General features: G+C 32.6%; 1 protein-coding gene across 1 annotated transcript; it reads left to right on the top strand.

Annotated features, from left to right (window-relative positions):
- The first annotated feature begins 375 nt into the window (after positions 1-375).
- On the top strand, positions 376-22,140 carry LOC127853976 (uncharacterized). The gene is made up of 2 exons (XM_052388869.1): positions 376-632; positions 13,887-22,140. Exon 2 carries the CDS (start codon positions 14,004-14,006, stop codon positions 18,138-18,140), a length of 4,137 nt encoding a protein of 1,378 aa, XP_052244829.1. The 5' UTR covers positions 376-632; positions 13,887-14,003; the 3' UTR covers positions 18,141-22,140.
- The last annotated feature ends 471 nt before the right edge of the window (positions 22,141-22,611 follow it).

A 22,611-nucleotide genomic window follows, 5' to 3' on the forward strand; every position in this document is an offset into this window, starting at 1 on the left:
AATATCTGGTCACTAACTTACTAAAGGCTATCCGAATGAAATATTCAATGTATCGGCCACATTGAATTTTAGCGCATTTATAGTCTATTGTTCAGCATCCAAGATGTAAAGAAAAATACGCGGTATTGTTTTCCATTAATTTTTAATTTCTTTTATTACAACATCGGCTTATTGCTTTCATGCAGCGAAGTCGGACGTCATATTGAATAACAAACTGCATAAATTTGTTAAACGCGCAAAACGCCAATAGAATTTTAGTGGTCACTCGCAGAGTTACAGCGGTGCGAACGAAAAAGGCGGAGCTACGCGAGATTTAATTATTTAATGTATGCATGCCAGCTGGATAGATTAAAACATCTGGTAAAGTAGCAGAGGAGCGAATATTTGTTATCTACATAAACTGGAATGAATTGAGAATAGTTAGTCGCTAGTATCGCTGGATGTTCGCTACATATACTCAGTCATAAATGAAAAGACAATCGCTGTAGTAAAGGTGAACGTTTTGCACGGATTAGGCGCGTTGAAGTGTTGGAAATTATCCGTTTTCCCACTAATGAACGCGACGTTATGAACATTGGAAAGTTTTGAAATCTAAGACAGAACGCGGAATGCATCTGGAATCTTTGTATAAGGTATTTATAAATAATATATTGATATTGTATTGATAGTGCATACTTTAAAAAATGTTTAACTTTTTTCGTATAACTGTTTGAATACTTGACTTATTGGTTATATATTTTAATTGAGTGTTAAAAAAGTTACAGAAGTTACCCTTACAAAATCTGACTACAAAGTATGCGTTGTATTTGTGATTTTAATAATTTAAAATCATTCAAATTTTAGAGAATTCAAAACAACAATAAAAATAAAATTAGTGGAGGATTTTAAATAGCTTAAGTTTAAATGTAGAACTTTTTTTTACTGAGCTTTGAATTTTAGAACTTTTTAAATTGGTGTTAATATGATAAATGGCTACAATTATTCATTCTGTTTTGATTTATAAAAATTGTCATTAAGTGATGTTGCTTTAATGGAATTTGAAGAACATTTCTCATTTAACTGGCAAAATAACTAATTTCTGACTCATGAGGCAGAATTTTTTGGTATCTCTTGATTTTAATTAACTAATTAATTATAGTTTGTTGATGAGTAAGGGGGATGGTATCTAATAGCTATAATTTACACTTAAATATATCAGTTCATTAAATATTTAATGAAATGGGTTGTAATCACCGATAAACAAAGTTCCTGTGTGCCATCAATTTTTTGTGTGGACAACATTAATTGAGATATCAAAAGGCATATATGAGTGAGCAAAAGTTGAAGTATGCATGCATGGACATTAAAACATTTCAAAGTTGTCAAAAGTGATTGATACCGTCTTATTGGACATTGTCATCTGTCATTCTGTACAAAATTATAACAGTGTTAATTGAACTTTTTTCGGAGAGGTCATTTTATACATGCAATTGTCTAAAGCAGTAAACAATATCACACTGTCACACACAGTGGACTCACTGTGAAATAAAGATAGATATTATTAAAGGGAGCTTTAGTATAGCTGTTAGTTTATTCGCGCTGCATTAACAGCTGCTTTCTGCTGTGTCATGTTGTAGGCGGATTTATTGGAACTTGACTGTATATCATAATTTAAATGATTGTGAATTCAATGTAAGCTTTTGTTAAACAAATTTAATGAATGACTTGTGCAAAAATTGACTGCAGTTTTAGTTGAAATATTTTGGAAAATGTACTAAAAAATTAAATCTGCTGACTGTGTCAAAGGCAAGTATTAAATATTTTTTCTCAAATAACGAACGTTTATGTTTTTAAATAATGATAATTATTTATTAAATTTATTTACAAATTTGTGTACATCATTAATTTCTCATGTCTGCGTGTATGTGGATATAAAACTCTTTTAAATTGCAATAATTAAAAAATATGCATTATTTTATTAGTGTCCAACACATAATTTTATGGAACAATTAATACTGAGATTTATTGCTTTCTTCTTTGAATAATACTTATGTCAATCTAAGACTGTTCAAATAAGTAAGCTCATTAAAAAATCCAAAAATCTTGATCAATTTGATATATTTATACTTTATTATTAAAACACAGGCTAACGCTTAAATACTAATAAAGTTGTATCTTTTTAAGCTTTTTTTTGTAAAAAAACATGTGTGACAAGTTTCCTGCATGAAGTCTTTGGAATTTATGATACCTTTTGTCAATAATTATTCACAGATCAAGGGGAGTAACTCAGTCATCTCCAGTGATTTTCCTTATTAGGGGAGGTGACTCATACAACACACCCTCTGAGCAGAAGAGAAGACAATTTTCTAAATTTTGTGTTTTAAAATGGGAACATAATTGATAAATAACTTCACCACATCTACATGAGCATTTTGTCTGGAAGGCTAAATCATTATTTTAACATTCTAAATCTCTCTTTTGTCTGAAAGATGAATTTTTCATCCCCACAATTTCTTGAAGTTAATGGCAGCAGTGTCAAAAATTCCACGATATGAAATTAATTATAGATTTCGGTTCAAATGTTTACACAAAGGCGTCTTAACAGTAGGCAACTTAGATTCCAAAAGTCTGGATTTGAGTTATTAATGAGAACCAGGGGTCATAAAATTACCAGAAGCAGTCAAAGGACATTCGTAACATCATTTTACACATCAGAGCTGTGGAAATGAGAAAATGATGTGGCATTATTGTAAACCATGCAGCTCACCAATAAAAACTGGTGCTTTTGTTTTTGTTAGTCTGTTTGCTTCTTGCTGCAAGCAATTTTCTGCTTATGGTTAAAATGTTAACAAAGTAAAAAAAAAATAACTTAAATCTAAATAATTTTAAAAACATGAATTTATTAGCAACTCAGCATGTGTATGAATATTAACTACAAGATTTTAAATAAAATTGTTTTGAATAATCAAAGTCTGAATGTGTATATGCAAACTCATTAATAATTCATGTGAAATTAAAACTTATCTACAAAATTAAAGGACACATATCTTGACATTTAATCTGTCGATTTTTTATATTTGAAATGTTTCAGTGCACTTCAAGAATTTTCAGTTTATTTCAAGAGCTGAGAAATAGTACAGCAATTACATTGTGATCCACTTCATATAATTAAAAAAATCTGTTTGTTATAGAGATTTTCTTAAGCATGATTTAATCTTCTTATAGAAATCGTTAAATTTTTAATAAAGAAATAATCTTAAATCCAAACTGTTTCCTTCTTCATTACATAATATTAAATAATTGTCAATATTTGCGTTGCTGATTTATTCAATGTTACTCTAAAAATGAAACTGTTTAAATCTGTATCCTTTTAAGATAATTTCTTTGTCAGTATTGACATAAATGTACTTACAATTTGTCAGAAGATAAACAGATTATGTAGCATTTATGGCAACATTTTATGTAATTATCTGTAAATTAAAAACATATACAAGTACAATTTTATTACATTCCTTATTGTAAAACTATCAGATGAATGAGTGCAGACAAGTCCTTATGTTTTTGTTTTATTTTAAATTATTTAAATGATTAATGGTTTAAATTATTATTCCCAAAACCCAAATACTTTTAGTGTCATTGTTCACCATTAGTAACATGTAAACTAAGTTACTAATTATCCTAAATATAATCCATGTGGCAAAACCATTCAAAGCTTACAAAGTGTTGATTAGGCATTTTGTTATCTGATAATCTGCACTGCAAAAGTAACATGGTCTTCACAAATTTTCTTTTGTTGGAAAGGGCCTGTGTTTCATTACTAATAATTACTGGACAATGGATTCCATATGATTCGTTGAAAGGTGTTATGCAATTTGGAGGATGCCTGGTCAGTACAGAACCAGAACTGAAATGCCAAGAGGCTGGGCATTGGTCAAATTATGAAGATTTTCTTGATGATCTGATGGTGAATTTGGAAAAGTAAATGGTGTGAAATTTGAGATCACCTTGGCAACCAGCCTCCCAGTAGGAGAGCTATCAGAGCATTCATCTGTTTGATGGTTATTAATAAGTGACAGCACTTCCCATTGCTTTGGAAGTGGGTGGGGAAAGGAGATATGTAACTGCTCTGTATGATCTTATCAATGCGACTTTTATTGGCCAAACGAGAACTGTAGTTCATTCAGAAAATATAATATAAAAAATCTGATGTGCAAATGTAACCATAAAATCACCCATTAATTGTGGTTATTTTTACATTTCACTTTAAAAAAAAAATAATCATCATGTTTTTAGTATGAACAATACTATACATGTTACTGATATATTTGTAGTAAGTAAATCTTAGAAATTAATTATACTTAAGTCCAACAGTCAAAAAAAGTTCAGAATTGTTTTTATTTAACAATCAAAATTAACATCAAATATGTAATCGAGTAAGTTCACTTAAGAAATAAAGTTTACCTTCAACTTGGTCATTGTTTTTGTTTCATTTCAAATGTTGATGAACTTGAAACTGAATAATTACACAACTTAGCTGCAAGGGTAATACAAACTTTTTTGGTGTTCGAGTGTATGTTTTAATCAAAATAAATTATTCTATGTTTGAATCCCAAACAATTGTTTGAAACCTAATATTCAGTCTAAATCAGTTGTTAAAAGATTATTTTGGATTTCATTTATGCTTAATCCCAGTTTTATAAATACTTAAATTTAAATAGTTATAAAAACACAGAAATACCAGGTATGTTTTTATTAACAGATTTGTGCTAATCCAATGGCTTTACCCCTCAAATTTGACAAATTAAGTTAAAAATGTCTTCTTTTGAGCATTATGATCTTCGTAACTGTGTTTTCGATTTGATAAAATCAGAAAAATAATAATAAATTCTCTTTAAAGTGCCCTGGGCTATTCCAAATTTTAATCCATATGGTTCAATTGAATCATTGCTAAGGCTGACTGAATGTTATACCTGAGGTATGTGTTACAAAACTTTGTGATTTTATCCAGCCAGATGGGGCAATTAGTATATCAATAATTATCTGTGAAAATTCAGATGGGGATGCCAGTCTCAAAATAGTGTATATTTCATAGGCAGTGGACTGACCAATGTATAAACATTGATACTGCTTGAATCAAGCCATCTGTTTTTCCATGAATTATGAATTATTTCTCCTGGTTTTATGTTCTGGTATGGAATAGGCTGAATTGTTTATCAGTAAGTGTTCATATTTTATTTATGGCAATTTTTATGGCATTAAGGTACATATGTTACAAGACTTTAGTGAGCATTTAAGACAACTGGTGTTGGTTTGTAGTGTTTGTGTATTGATTTTAAAATATTATAATTTTGTTTCTTTTTTGCAGTTTCAGTACTTAAAGGGGCCTTTTCACAGATTTTGGCATATTTTGAAGTTTGTCATTAAATGCTTTATATTGATAAATGTAAACATTGGATCTTAAAAGCTCATGTAAAAAATCAAGAATAAAATTAAAAAAAGGAAAAAAAAAGTAGCTGGTACCAGGGCTCTAACCAGTGACCCCCCCCGAGTCCTGGAGTAAGTCTGAAGTAAAAACGCATAAGCCCTCTGAGCTCTTCCGCCGAGTATACGCAGTTTAAGTATTTATACCTTATATAAGCAATCTTCGTAGTTTCGTAAATTTAAACAACAACAGAACTCTCCAAATTATTCAATCGTTTCGCGTTGCAACGCTTTATAATTTTTAGGTTTTCAAATAGTCAAAAGATACATATAATGGCTATATTGGACTATGGTAAATGTTCAGTAATAGTGTTTCCTCACAAATATCATAACTAAAACGAAAATTTAAGAATCTGAAACAACTTTTTTCAATTTTGTCAATTTACCAAACCGTGAAAAGATCCCTTTAAGATTAAGTAATAAGTTAAAATTAAGTAATAAATTAACTACATACATTACAATTTTCTCAGTTGCGAGAGTTACGTTTTGGTATTTAAATTGAAATACTAAAAGTAATTATAACTGTTTGCACAACTTGATTAATGAAGGATAATTATGATATTTGTCAAAAATATGTAGTTGAATTAATACAGTTTTTAAGAAATGGAGATAACTGTAGAATAAATAGGTCTCTAAAATAATAATCTATCATGCTTGACAAAAACTTATCCATCTGCCAGTATATGATGGTCGACACATATTTTACATAAACTTGAATTTCATGTTTACCTAGCCAGCTGAAAAATGTGTATCATTTTTCGAATGTATTAAAATTCATAAAAATTTAAACCCTTTTTGAAAGCATTTTGAATTCATTATAGGATTTTAAGTTCCTAAATAAGTGAAATAGAGATTAAGGTATTCATGCGAATTTCTTCAAAAACAGGTAAATACAATTATATATCTTACATCTTAAAAAATGTAACTTCAATTAATTTTTTTCATGAATTTCAAATAAGATGGACTTCACCATCTACCAGGTGAAACATTCAAATAGAGTTTTATTATTGTTAGAAATACTGTATATTTCAAGAAATTAACTTCTACTCTCAAATGCAATTTAATAGTGGGAAAAAAATGAAGAAAGAAGTTTTAAAATCTGAATTGATAAATTATTTGTTCATACAAATGGCAAGTGTATTAAACGTTTCAATTCACACATTTAATGGTCTCTTTTTGTTCATCAATTTTGCAATTGGCATTGTAAAAGGCTTTGAGAATTTGCAGCACAAGTTTTCATGATTGCAAAAAGTGCACATCTGTCGACTGTGCTGGCTGAATAAAGAAAAAAGTTGTCGGTGTAAAACTTGTTAAATTTCCAACAAAAAGGAGCAAACTATAGAAATAGTGTTATGATTAAAATTTGCATACATTGTTTTCTTGGATTTAAAAGCTGCATTCATTGTGGGGATGCTGCAACCAGCAGTGGGAGCTTTTGCATTCTGTATAAAGTTTAAAGGCAGTTTGGATTTAAGTGGTTTAAATATGCAGCTGCTGGCATGAAAATATAACAACATTAAGGTACTTTTTGTTTTGATTTTTAATCCACTGCATTTTTTATATTAAAATATTAAAAACTAATGAGATTTATACACATAAAACATTAATTAATATTTTCAAAAAAGAAGTTATAAACATCTGTGTATGTTTTTATTTTTCATTCCTGAATTTCTTGTTTCCATTATTTGATTATTGGCAATAAAAGAGAGAGAAAAAACTTTTTTAAAACATTGCAATTTGATTAATGAATCACTTATTATATATATATATACATCCATTGTTATTTTTAAGTATTTTCATGATTGTGGCAATTCATGTACAAATGTGTTTGAATGTTATACATGTATTAAATAGGCAGATTGCATCTTGGGAGAAGAGTTTGTCTTTCCGAAACATTTTCTTTCTTAACTTAAGTGATATTAAAAGATCATAAATTAAGAATATAACTTTTGATGTTGTGTTTCAAGAACATATTATAATGTAAAACCTCTTGAAAACAAGATGGCCACTTGAACTTTATTTAGCCATGTAACACTCTGTTTTGTAATTAAGCTCTTCATCTCAGCCCGTTGCACGTGAAAGTGACTAAAGCCACATTTTGGTACATTGTCACATGTGCATAATTGAGCTAGGATAATTGCTTTGTTACTAAGACACGCAATTTTTACGCCTGTTATTGTTCTTTTGTTGTTCTTGACGACTTCAGACATACTGTTGTTGTTGTTGTTGTTGCAGTTCTCATATGTAGATTTGTTTGCGTTGCTTTGGTAAAGGATTTGGTTTCAACAAAATGGGATTTGTCTTGTCATGTTAAATCTTGGACAGGAAAGCATGCTACAATGTTATCTATTTAAGCAAATTACATCAACTGGTGTTTTATCAAACTGTTTGAATTTTGTATTTAAATGGTGTTCATCCATATAATTTGACTATTCAAGAAATTTATTCGTTAGATGAAAATTCCCATTATCTGACACTGTTGTCTCAAAAATTAAAAGCATTTTAAGTAGTATTAATTGTACGGATTCCTTTAACTAACCACAATTTTGACTAAAAAATACTTACAAAATCTGGGATTGTTCTGTTGTAGTTGTTTTTTTCCACTTTAGGTAAATGTCTCAGCTTTGGTAGCATTTAGTCCGTTAGACTGGTGCTAAAGAATTTACTTACTGTTGATACTGAAAATTAGTTGGAAACAGTCGACACATGTGGTTAATTATCATTGCTAATACACAGGCCTAGTAGGCTGATAGAATATAATTATACAAATATTGCGGACAATGCATCAAACTTTCAAGAATTTGTATGAATTCCAAGATTTCGGCCATTAAAAGCTCCTGCAAGTAATGGCTTTGGTCAGTTTCTGATTCAGGCCCTGCTTGTAATTACATGGATATTGCCTGATGGATAAGAGAGATGAGTCAAATATTGACCTGAGGTCAGTGCATGGAACCTGCAGCCATTTAATCCAGATGCAAAATGCTTACTGGCTGCTGACCCTGTTAATGTTTTACTTTCCAAATGGGATTTGTTTTAATTGCAGAATTTCATGTTAAAGCAATTAAAACTCGTGAAATATTTAGAATTTGTTTATGTGTTTTGAGATTTGATTAAAATGATTATAACATCATAACCTAGTTAATAAAATAAGTTAGTATATTGGTAGTAGGGACTCTTACGGGTGTTAATTTAGGGTCACTATTTTATTTTGCTTATGCTTTTATTGTGAAACTTTTTATGGAGTGGGATCCTTATATAATGATAATCAGTGTCCAGAATCTAAAGTATGTGCTTTTTTTTGGCCTAGAGTGATATAAATGATATTGGACCCCAAATTATTACTACATGTACATGTTTTAAATTTAAATTTTGGATAAGTATCAAGAATATTATAGTGGAAGAAGGCTTACATTACACGTTTTTAAAAGTATTTGCAAAATATATGCTAAACTATGATTTTCAAGTCTTTTTTATTCACAACTTGATCTGTGGTATTCAGTTGTGAATTTTAATGTGAAACCTAATACAGATTGTGAATCAGATACATTTTTCATGCATTAATGATTAGCAAGTCAAATTTCAATCCAATAAATTTCACTTTATAATCTAGATTTATATAGAAAAGCAAATTAAAGTAATTGAAGGAAATTCAAATTATGTTAAATGAACGCTTTCAGCTAGAATATTGAATAGACCATTGAATATGAGACTGTTTTACATTAATATTTCACTTTTTAATATATTTTAACAATTGAAAAGAAAATATCGGTGTCATAAATGTCAATTTTCTTCTCGGTAGCTTATAGAAAAACTTTCTCTGTTAAAAGTCAGATGCCAACTTTCAATTAAAACTCTTTTTTATAAAGAATCAAGTCAGTTTAATCAAATTGCCTTCAAAGTGAGAAAATTGATTTTACAGAAAAAATCAGTTTAATGTCCAACACAAAATGAATGTTTCAGCTATTAAGTTTGTCTATGGCTAAATTGGAAAATATAGTCGCTTGCTTTAAACTGGATATTTAAACATGCAAAATGTAAATTCCTTACTGTTTGTGACAATACATTTTTTAACAGTTCAAGTCCTATTAGACTTTAGGACTTCGCCCAAGTGTAGTCTGTGGACAAACACTTTGTTAATGAGCAAAAGAATGCAAGTATATCTTAAACTTTAGATTTTATTAACTGCCTATTAATATGTGAATAAACTAAATTAATTTGTGATCATGATTTAACTGTTTAAATGTAAAATCTAACCATTACAATGACAGGTCACTCTTTATTTGTTCATGAGCTTTAGAAGCTGTGTGAACATTCAAAAATAACCAAACTATTTTTTTTGTCATAAATCATCAAAGCAGCTTCAACAATTAAATTAATTAAGAAAAGATAATGCATAATATGACAACTGTCCACCATTTTTTTGGTCACAAGCTTAAGAACGTTTGAAAATTTAAATTTCCAACCATCAGGGAACAAAAGGAAGGCGTGTGCCGGCTATTTCTCGTGATATTGACCAGAGAATGCGGGCATAATGATCGTCACTCTCGTCCTTTGTTTGGAAGTCGCACCATGTCAGAAATACTTGGGGACAAACTGTGAAAATGGACGATATTAATTTGGTCTTGTTATGTGGCGTCTATTATCAGTGATTTTGAAATTCATGAGTGAGTGACAGAATCTATTGGAAAAAATATTGATCGGTGGCCATCATTATAGCTAATTTAACCTCATTGGATTGTGTTTTTTGTAAGCATGATGTATAATTTGTTCCCTGTTTGGACTGGAATAGGCGGGTTTGCCTGTGTAATGATGTGGTTAAATGATTTAGATCAATTTTGCTGAATTTTATTTAATCATTTAAAATTGATACCCTTAGGTCTCGGGTGTCTTTAATTTAAATCACTTGTAATGTTGAAAGTATCTGTTGGATGTTGTTTGTTTTGTATTTGCCTGGACAAACCTTTTTTGTTAAAAAATGAACTTCGCCAAAAAAATCGCTTTTTACAAGAACAACATTTTATTAAAATAATAATTCATATAAGAAAGTTTTCTGATGGTATTCATTTTCTTTTCTGATAGTAATTTCTTACCTTACATCAAATGGTGTTTAACAAATAACAGTACTTCAAGTCATTGTATAAAGTAACTAGGTGTTATTTAATACAAGTAACTAGAAGATACTAGACACAGTTTGTTAGTTAATGAGTAAACAGCTCCCCCCCTTCCAAGTCCAACCAATAGGTTCCAGATAGAACATAATTCCCTTGTAATGAAAATTGAGCTAAAAATTGCTAATCTTCCCTGGTCAGTGTGTTTCCATGGCAATGGTCAATTAAAATTCAATACCAAGCATGTTTCCATTCCAAGTCAGAGATATTGGTGCTGTAGTTTTCTCTCTATGTATGATTATTATTAGAAACTCTAGGGTTGGTCAGTTCTGAGAACATTGGAAATTTGGTGCTCAGTTTTTATGCAGTCTTCACTGGGTTTTGTTGTGAAAAATTGCTGTTGATATGATTTTGTTAACTGTTGGACATTGGATGGAATTATGGAGATTGTGTGTACAATGTAAGAACACTTTTTATGACTCAAAACTTACTGGTGTTTATTTTTAAGTTTGTTCAATTATAATAAGAAACTAATTAAATTCTTATTATTTATATGAATTAAAAGATAACTTATTTTGATACTTTACTGTGTTAATATTATTAAAAGTTGTACTTAAATTTGTTCAATTAAGTGAACATTTATTTTGTACTTATTAAATTTAATATTGTCAATGATATAAGTATTCCACATTGAAGTTGGCATTGAACAAGTTAAAAACCAGAATAGTTAATTTAAATAAATTGGAAATATGAAAGAACTAAAATGACATAACTCAAGTTTGAAGCATGCTGCACTCTGAGACTATTTTATCTAAAACATCTCAAAACTCTAATGTCTGTTAAAGAAGTGCACTTTGTTTCATTTGTGGTGTCATGAGTGTGTGTACAGGCACCCTGCTGGTAATCTGACATCTGTACTTGACATGTGGTCAAGCATACAGCCAGTCCAGCAGCTTGTAGTTCTGAAAAATAAAAATTACGAGAAAGTTGGTTACCATAGCAACTTGACATGTGTCAATACTTTTCACACTATATTAAAATCACAAATGGCTTTCTGCCATTAAAATATAAGTTAATGTTCAACGTAAAGTAACAGTGATGCAATGCCTTTTTCCTTTTAGAGATAAATAAGTTATTATGTTGAAATTATATGTGTTTTATGGATGAAGGTAGGTTGAAGGATAGTATTGTAGTGCTTAATTGATACTAGAGTTACAACCATATTTAAGAAGAATATTTTATACAGTTTATTTATTAACATTTAACGTGGATATTGTATTACAAAACAGTGAACATTATATTGCATTAAATATTTTTATTGTTTGAAATTTTGGAGTAATATTATAATGTATATTTTGATGACAAAAGTAATTATAGATTTTGTCTTTAATGTGAATAAATTGAAGAGATTATGGTACTTGAAACAAAGTGTTATGAAAGTGGTGTGTTGTTTGAAAAGCTGAATACAATAGACACTTGAAGAAATGTCAATGATCAATACTGTTTATTATTAGACATGATACAGTCAGACACGGTTGTTTTCCAATCCTTCGTAAATTCTACGCATTATGTTATAAAATTAAATTTGCAAAATACATCATATTAAGACAAACTATTCAAATCAGGATATATTGTCTTTGTTGTTTTATATAAATATCTATCAAAGATTATGGAAACACCGTAAACAAGACTGCACAAGATCTCGCGTTATCTCGCGTTATCCCGCGTTAGCTCGCACTCCTCAGCAGCCGGCTGTAGTCAGGCATTGTCACACCTTTTGTAACTACGGGGTGTACTGATTCTCATAAACATTATTTTATGGTTAAATTTCACATTAAAATTGAAAACTTAATTGAAACATCAAATAAAAGTTTGTATATACTGCAGCTGTAATAAATAAACATGATAATTGGGAATAATAAATATTAAATAACTATAGATTTAATTAGATTGACTGTTCAAAGAAAAATGCAGTTATTGATCAGTAATGGAATAACCAATGACCTGGTTTTTAACGCTACTGAAATCTCTGGAGCGGTTAGAATAAACATTAACTAATCAAGAGTCTCATTTTTTAATAGTTTTTTTTTTAGCTCACCTGAGCACAATGTGCTCATGGTGAGCTTTTGTTACATTCGAGAAATAAAGAGTTTAAAGATTAATCAAAAGATTAACAAGATTTTTTTGTTTTAAGCATCTATTTCAATTTTTATTCCTACTGGTAAATTGTTAAACTGAAGAGGTATATTTATTATTTGACAGAAAATCCAAAAGTGGTAGGGTCAAACAGATTGTAACGAAAGGAAGCTCTTTTTGTCTCTGTGCAGTCTTCAAAATAAATAAATCATTCCTATTTGATGTATATATATCTTCCTTGAAAACTTTAAAACTTTAAAGAGCTCGGCTTTACATAATGCTTTATGATTCTGAATTACAGTGATAATATGGTATGAGTTTAAACTTGTTGAACCGTAACCAATAGAAAAGTTTAATAGTCTTGGTGACTATTTCTCAATGGTCTTTCATTCATGTGTAACAATTTAAACTAGAAAAATGACATTAAAATTATCATTTGAATGTGATGAATGTAGATAAAAATGTTATTTTATAAAGGTTTTTTATGTTTCTAATGTTATCAACACATCAGCAGATAAAAAGTCAAGTGTTGTTATAGCAAAGTTTACTAGAAATATGAATGCATTTTAAGTCACATTGAATGTACACAAATTTTTATGAACCAATGTGGAATAACTAGTTGATGGCATTTATCTTTGTTTTATACTCTAATATGATATTGATGTGGTTTATCATCTTAAAACTGGAATATTGTATTGATGGTAAAGTAGTAAAAACTGGAATATTGTATTGATGGTAAAGTAGTAAAAATATGTTTTCAGTATGTGCATCTTATATTTGAAAAGCAAAAAAAGCTACTCCAAACATCAATATTTTTGTGTTTTTCGAGGGTTGAGCGCAAAAATATTGTATCTTATACAGGAATGTGTAGAAGAAACAACAGTTTTAACCTCAACCCTTGTACTGGTATTTGAACATTTAACCTATAGGCATTTAAAGTATAGTGTCTTTTCCTGGAATAGAATGCCTGGACAGCAAATCACATTAATTGTGACTTGTTGAACAAGTGATTGTTAACATGACAATTCATAAATATTGCTCAGTTTAATGTTGTAAAAAAATATTATGCTGTGTTGTAAGTTAATTTATTTGGTCAGAATTTTTTTTCTATTTGGTCCATTTGTAAACTGAAAACCATTTCGAAAACTTCAGTTATTTAACGATCTTTTTGTCTATTTTCAGGTTTGTTGCCAAAGATGTCAACTGAGTAAAGACAATTTCTGTTGAATATCTACCAAACAAAAACTCCTTAAGTGAATGGACAATTAATTGTGTAAATCAATACGAAACGTTGGTTTCATGATGGATTTGATGTCTATGAAAGCGTCTCGGAGAAAACAGAGCAAGCCTATACGGGTATCGTATGAAGACTCTGATATGCCAATGGCCACTGTAGACACAGCACCTCTGCAGAATGAAGAGTTTGTAAATGGTGACAGCATGGACAGTAACGATTTTGAGCAAGAAAAGGAGAATAAATATGCAGAAAATGTTGAAGAGCGAGAGCGTGTTGATAAAACTGACTTGGATATGGTTCCTATGAATCTGGCAATTCGTGACTCATCGTCATTTCCGACGGCGTATCACAGACTGGCTAGCGAGTTTTCCATGAAGAACATTTTCATTCCTAATGGACATAATAACAATGCTATGGATGGTGAAAATAACGTGGATAAGAACGGGAATGACATGGTGGATGGTGAATTCAGTGAACAAGGTGACGGTGAAAAACCAAAGGATCGGTCGGGAATTTTCCATCCGGACGCTTATTGCGAACTGTGTGATAAGGAATTTTGTAACAAGTACTTCCTTAAGACTCATAAAGCTAATAAGCATGGAATATATGAGAACTGTCCCTCTCCATTTCCACAGAGCATTAACTCGCTCCCGCCCAGTATGGTGTTACCTCAGGACTACTCCAGCTTACCATTCAAGATAGGCCTGGATTATCATCTACCTCCCTTGAAGACAAATGGTTTCCCAGCCAAGCCACCCACCCCTCAACTTACGCCCACAAGCTTACCCGCCTCATCACCAGACCACTGCCCTCCGATATCCCAGCCATTGAGCCAGGGGTCGTCTGTAAAGCCCCCACCTTCATCTCCGTCGCCACTGATGCTGACTCCTTCCAAGCCGAAATCTGATTCCTCTTCAACAACTGGCTCAGAAAACGGTGACAAGAAAAATGGCGGGCAGGACATGGAAGACTTCTGCGAAATCTGCCAAAAGCATTTTTGCAATAAGTACTACCTCAAGAAGCACAAGAATGATGTCCACGGCATTGCTCCACCCGACACCCCCATGTCTGGGAAGCGGGGCGGTCGACCACCAAACTCTGAAATGAAGCTGCCAACCACTTCTTCTTCCTCAGATTTGCCGCTTATACCTCATTCCCTTGCCAACCTTCCAGGAATGCCTAACATGCCTGGGGTGATGGTGTTGAATCCATTCTTGCCACCAATGCTGATCCCGGGATCTCTGATGAACCAGCACGGTCCAATGCCGTCACGACCGCCTCATATGCCAATGAGCTCACCGCTTGCCTATTCCATGAACAACCCCTTAATGTCACTGCCATCCATCAGTGATTCCAAGACAATCTCTCCAGGTTCGTCAATCATGTCCATGTCTGCTACCTCATCGTCCTCTTCTGGGTCTATTTCGGCAGAGGCTCTTCGCAACCTTGGGATTCCCATTCCAGACGGAGCCAACCCCAATGAAGCCCTTCGTCGTATGGGCCTCATGTCCCCTGACGGTCAAATCACAAGCGATCTGTTGCGTGGAATGGGCGTCCTCGGCCAAGAAGCCTTCTGCGATATTTGTCGCAAAGAATTCTGCAATAAGTACTTCCTGAAGATCCACAAGGCTAACAAGCATGGAATTTTCATGGACGAGCCAATGATGCCTCCCTCCATGGGTGGGGCCATGAATATGAGCCTACCCACAAAACCTGTTGATGCAACTGCAAATACCTCAGACGCAATCCGTTCCAGTGAAAAAGAACAGGCAAAAGACAATTATGAAGGAAATAAACCTGATACTAGTCCTAAAGCAGCCACTACGCCAGTCAGTCAGCCGATTGACTACATGACCCACTGCAATCTGTGCAATCAAGAGTTTGCAAGCAAATATGCATACAGAATTCACCGCATTCAAGCCCACGGCATGATCAATGAACCATTCAATGAGGCTGAACTTGCCGAAGAAGCTTTCCGTCTGCACAATGGTGAGCTGCCAAAACACATCAGTGCTAAGATAGCGGAGGAAATATCTGCAATGGAAAGAAACACCGAAGCTGCTGGGTTCTCCACTATGTTTGGCAGTATGGTAGCTGCTAAACTGGCTGATCGCGTGACATGTGACATTTGCAATAAGGAACTGTGCAATAAATACTTCTTGCGAGTGCATAAGATGAAAGTGCATGGGGTTGACCTCCAGTCTCAGGAAAAGTCGCCTAAGCCTGGCACAACAATTCAGCAGAATGAGCGCGAGCGTTCACAGATGAAACTTGACTTCAGTCCATCTGCTGGCAGCCGAATCGACTTCAACAGCTTTGCGAGGACGTTCAACCTGAAACCCGACCATAAGGAGCCCAGTATGCCCCGCCCGGGATCAGCAGCCGGAATGGATCGTCTGAACGAGTCAGCAGAGCGACCGTCCAATGAGGAACTGGTGAAAATGGGCATGGATCCAGAGGCGTATTGTGAGATTTGCAAGAAAGAGTTCTGCAGCAAATATTTCTTGCGCACTCACAAGCAGAATATTCATGGAATTCCGCCAAAAACTGAGAGCCAGTCCCAGTCAATGGCTCTACCTATGTCTATGCCCCCAACAATGGTTTCTATGGCTTCGATGGTTTCTATGGCTTCGATGGCATCAATGGCTTCGATGGCTTCAATGACATCGATGGCCCCTCACTTGGCTCTGTCTACCCCTCTGCTTCCATCAAACTTTATGTCGAACATGTCGCCGTATGCACAGACGAAGCCCATGAATTTGTCGTCAAGTTCTAGTCTGTTTAACAATAGCTTCAGTGGAAGATCTAAAAGCGGCTCTGTTGGTAGTTCAGGGAAACCAAGAGAACCACAGAACTCTGCTCGGGTAACATGCGAATTGTGCAATAAAGAACTGTGTAATAAGTATTTCCTACGCACCCACAAAATAAATAAGCATGGAATCCTGCCAGAAGACCTTTCACCATGCGCTAGTCAGAACATGTCACCGAATACATCGGATATTGAGACCTCCAGCAATTCTTCCTATCCGATGGATTCGAGTCATGACAAGATCCTACAGAGTCCGAAGCTGAATCTTGAAAACTCAAAATTGTTCACCAACAGATCGGAAGAACACTTTATGCAGTATCCCCAGGCATTAAACTTAAAGATGAAGCCAGACAATGACCGGTACAACAACGTTAACAACGTTGAAACTGAGACATGCCATCTCTGCAACCGAAAGTTCAAGAGCACTAAGTGGTTGAAGCAGCACATTCTGAAGGATCATGCCGGGCTAACGGCCTTGTCACCAACCATGGAGAAGGCTTTCAACTTGGGAAGCAGCCAATATGCACCCTTGGAGCTACGCACCTGCTCAGTATGCAGTATTGTATTCCCTAGTGAGATGTCGATGCAACTTCACATGATCCAAGAGCATAATGCTCAGGTCACAATTAAAACAGATGGTAAGCCCCAGCTAGCAAGCCATCCTGGAGGTCTATTCTCAGGGAACTTAAAAAAGTACGGCCTCAAACCCCGCTTCACATTCTCTGTGAAGCAAAAATCGTACAGCTGTTCTGTCTGCAACCACAAGAGCAAGTGGCTGTCGAACATATTATCTCACGAACGTTCTGTACATGGCATTGACCACAACACCAAGAAATTCCCGTGCAGGTCCTGCCGTAAGGTATTCCGCAAGAGTCGCGTTCTACGTCAGCACATGATCAAGGCTCATGGCGACTATTCTCTTAGCGAGCTACAGCAGAAGCAATACCGGTGTACGACATGCAACGAGTCTTTCCGAACTGCATTGGAATGTCATCAGCATATCCGTCGCGACCACATCCGCGGGCACAGTTTCCACGTGAACAACCATCGCAACGATGTCCGTCACAAGTGCACATCATGCAGCTTCTCCACGCGATTTAGAAAACAGTTCCAGCGCCACGTGCTCAGATGTCACGCATCACAAAAGGTCACAGCCACACATGGGTTCTTAGACGATCAGACAGTGACTGGAAAGCCCAACATTTCGCTTCTAAACGTGCATGCTGAGGCTCTGAATGGATGTGACAATTATACGATGCAGACATTTAAGATCAAGCAGTGCAATGAGGATGGCGTGTTCGTGACCTCCATTGTGCAGATGCCAGTTCTGAAGAAGTTGAAGGACTCCACTTCAGTCTCATTTCTGGTTACTCCGGTTGATGCGCAGTAGAACCGATGATGTAGGCGCGAGCTAGAGGGGGTAGAATCTCAAACTCTTTAAGGCAATGCGTGTGCAGTGGTTATCGTTATATTCCTTAACTTATAAATTATTTACATTATGTGCAATCCTTCATTTATATTGTTATTTATTTTGGTCAGTTTAGTCATGTTGTTTATTTATGATGGTATTTGTTTCTTTATGTTTGTGTTTTTTATTTTAATTTCTGATGTCGAGTGATATTGTTTATGGTTTACTCTTTGAACACTTTTTTATTAGAGATTATTATTAAGAGAAAAAAATCATTGACAGTGTCTTAACATATATTGGTCATCTAGCAAGTCAAATAAAGGAGATTTTGTAATTCTCATATACTGGTCCAGCGGAATGTTTTTATATAATGTTAAACCTCCCAAGCAATCTTCAATTTAACCAAGAAGAATTTAGAGAAATTAAAGGAGTCACATTGTTGATAGAAGAAACTAATGGTTAATGTTAATAGTATTTCCATAATTCTGTTCTGACCTTACTTAAAAAAATCTGTGACTTAATAATCAGTGTAGTGTTACACGTATACATATTTCACTGCTTGCTATATGATTTTACTATTGAGAGTCGAATTACATGTATTTAACCCTGTTCGAGGTTAAAGTATCAGTATTAAAAAGGATGTGTTATGTACCTCAGCGACATTGAGTACATAAAAGCAATAGATGTTTATGTAAATATGGTTTATAACTGGCCTCTTAAAAGAATGTATATATGCCTAACTACTCAAGATTTGTTCAATCTTGAAGTAAACTAACATGCATTTTGTGTGTCTATGTACATAGTCTTGTCAGAACATGAGATGTGCTGAACTGTTGTTGTTGTTTTTTTGTTTTAAACTGATAACAGAAATTACATATACTTGAACAAGTATTTTGTCCCTCAGGATTAATATCAATTTAATATCTGTATTATCATTTTGCAGTAAATTTTTTATCATTCAGAAAATACCTTAAATCAGTTACATGGCATTAAGTTAATTTTGTATTAATATTGAACTTGTTTATAAATAAATGACGGTTGATTGTCAAAATTACATAGCAATTGTTATTGTGTATCTACATGTAAGTACAATGCTACACATTTATGACAATTAATGTGTTTATATCTGTCATGAACAAAACATGTCATTCTGTCAACTGTGACATAATTGTTATACCTGAGTTCGGTCACTTCAATAGATATGTGTAATAAAAGTTTTAGATGTCAGAATATTGTGGTGTATTATTTTATCTACTAGGTGTCAATATCAAAAGGAGGCTTGTAATTACCCACCCTTTCTTTAACTTCATACAAAGAAAACATCTTATTAATATAGGACAAGCGTATAATTTATATTCACTAGTGATCATATAAATAAATGTTTCACATATTGGATTAGCCCCATCTTAAAAGGGTTTTAATGATTCAACTGAAGAGCTGTAAAGGAATAATTACATAATTATGTCAGAATAGTTTTATTATTTCACACATTTTAGTCCAGACTTTTTGAAAATCAGTCGGCAGTATTTATTCTAGAACAATGAAATAGTTCATAAAGTGAAATATTGAAAAATATGTATTTCATAATGTTTTACCACAATTTATTTACCTTTTGAAACATCGAATTAACTATAAAATTACTGATATGCGTTTCTTATTTAACAGTGAAATCACTTATTATTTACTTTTGACTTATGAAATAACTTAGTCAATTTAAAAAGTATAAATAAGAAAAGTTTTTTAGCAAGTATTTAAAGAGACATTTAAGTTAATCTTATCTTGTCATTTTATTCTTAGCATTTCGTGGGAAAAATACTGCTGCAGTAGTTGTTAAATTGTTAGTTATGTTTTAAGTGATTTTGATTTGTTAATAATATGGATTTCCATCAATTGCACGCTTTTGAGACGATACGTTGATCTTGCAGAATGGGTTTGCATGTGTTACCAAAGCCACTAGTCAATGTTATTTTTACATTTATTCTTATATAAACTAGCCTATAACAATATGCATTGATGAAAAGTTTAATAAATTTTCCAATATTATTATATTAAATGTATAACATGGACGAAAAAACTTATTAACAATTTCTGTGGATACTATAATTCTGATGTTTTGTTTTGAAAAATGTAAAATTGTGCATGTCTGCGCTTGTTAAAAATCGTATTTTGTGTCCTTAATTTCCATGTAGATGTTATTTACTCTGGAATTCCCTTGGAACATTGTGATAAAGTAACTTCTGGAATATTTCCTCTATTAAACAAGAATTTTTCCATTATCATATTTGTTACCTGTTTATTCCCTGTTTGCATTACGTGTTGCGAAAAATAATTTGTTATTCATTATATAATGTGTATTGATAAAGTACTCACTTTCATCTGTTTCATAAATATAACATTGTTCATCACAACTAACACTGTCTTGATGCAACGTCACTCTCCGTATGACCAATTTAATATTTAGAATAGAACTTCATAATTGCATCTTATTATTTTAAAGCAAATCTTTTTGAAAACCCTTGCTTACCGGTAGATAAATATTATAATCTGATAATTAATAAATCATCAAATTCTATTCAATAAAAATGATAACTTCGGATACCAAATTAAACCAGTTATATTAAATTGATTGTTTTCCACATGGCAAAATTAAAAATGCCAAAAAATGCTTTTTTTATTATTGTGTTATGCTGGACAAAACCCCATGGCTTTTGTAAGAAAAGAAACCTTAGTTAACAACCATGACAATAGTAGGAAGGATTTTCATACAAAAAATTGTTTTTTGCTATTAATTAAGCTTTCAAATGTATATGTCCCATTTCAGTGTTAATACCATAATATATGACTCACATGTACTATATTGTGCAGCTAAATTGTACCTGGACATTTCCATAAATGTTTGTAATTTGATTCCATGTGTTTACCCCTTATTTATGTTTGGGTTATTCAGTTTTCATTATTATTTTTTGACGTAATTATTGCAATGCGTCTATGTATAAACTTAATTTGACCTAGTGTTTTGACTGGGCAAAAATTTATAGTTGAGTTTCTTATAAGTAGTTGTAGCTTTAAATATGATTGAGCAAGTTTGGTCAGTCAACCCATTTATGCCTAGCGTCTAGAAAAAAGGCCTTGGCAAACAGCGTAGAGCCAGATGAGACACTGCATGATGCGGTGTCTCATCTGGGTCTGCGCTGTTTGCTAAAAGGAATTTCTGTTAGAAATATTCTAAATATAGAAATTATTATACTAGACATCCCTAATTTTGGAAATAAATTGATCCAATTTAGAAGGATGGGAGAGTCAACTAGGCATAAATGGGTTAATAACAGGTTGGAAATGATGATTGAATAGTAATTAGATTTCGGAAGCATTATACACATGCATGTTTAATTGGGGATTAATTTATTTGTACATATAAATGCCAATGTCAATGTTATTAGCTATAATACACATGTAGATTATTATACATTTAGATTATGATTTATTGTGTCTATTGTAATTCAGACTTTTATATAAGCCGTTCAGTTAATTTGATATTAATTTATGTGCAAGATAATACTTTAAAAGTTGGAATTGACATGTAATTTTATGCAAATCTTGTCAGATTATTATTTAAAAATATTTTAGTATAGTGTAACTCTAGTGGACTTTTTTCCCCTACGCCCACATTATGTGTTCCCTTTGCCAATATATAAGAAAATTGACAAAATTGGAAAATGTGTTCAGGCCATTTGAGAGAGAGTGTATGTATGTTAATGTATTATTAATAATTAATATAATTACTTTTATTAATATTATTTTTGAGGTTGAGTTTTTAAGTGCAAAAAGGCTGTATCGGTATATTATATATTGTTGTAGATATTTCAAATTTGCCTTAAATCTTCAACTCGTTTTCCTGAGTGATGTGACATGGACTGTTTTTAATTTTCATTCATAATTATAACTAATATATTTTACACAAATGTCACTTTGTTGAAACATATTCTTGTTGCGTTATTATTTATAGTATTATGTTAAACACATCTTAAAGCGGTTACATAAATCTTCACATAGGCTAACACAACAAGCATCCATCCGACTTAGAAATGTTTAATAGGTGAGAATGTGTTGCTTTCGGACATTTTCAGCATTAAATTATTTTATCAATCAGAAAATATGTTTCGGTTCAAGGTATTAAAATTCTTTTGAAATTTACTAACTTTGAATCACAGTAAAAATCAGTTTATGCAAATGAAGATGAAAATGCTCACAATTTAAGCAGTTTTGCGTGTTACAACAAAATATACACCAGGCGTACACGCAATGTGTCAGCTGTGTTTGAAATTACGGAATTATATTTCGAGCAGATATAAAGCAGAGCAGTTGTGTTTGAAACAAAATCTTAATCAAGTAAGAATACAAATTAGTATTTGTGTGTTTTAAATAAAGCAATTGTATATAAAAAAAGTTTACA

Source organism: Dreissena polymorpha, chromosome 12 (assembly GCF_020536995.1).
Source record: "Dreissena polymorpha isolate Duluth1 chromosome 12, UMN_Dpol_1.0, whole genome shotgun sequence".
Lineage (NCBI taxonomy): Eukaryota > Metazoa > Mollusca > Bivalvia > Myida > Dreissenidae > Dreissena > Dreissena polymorpha.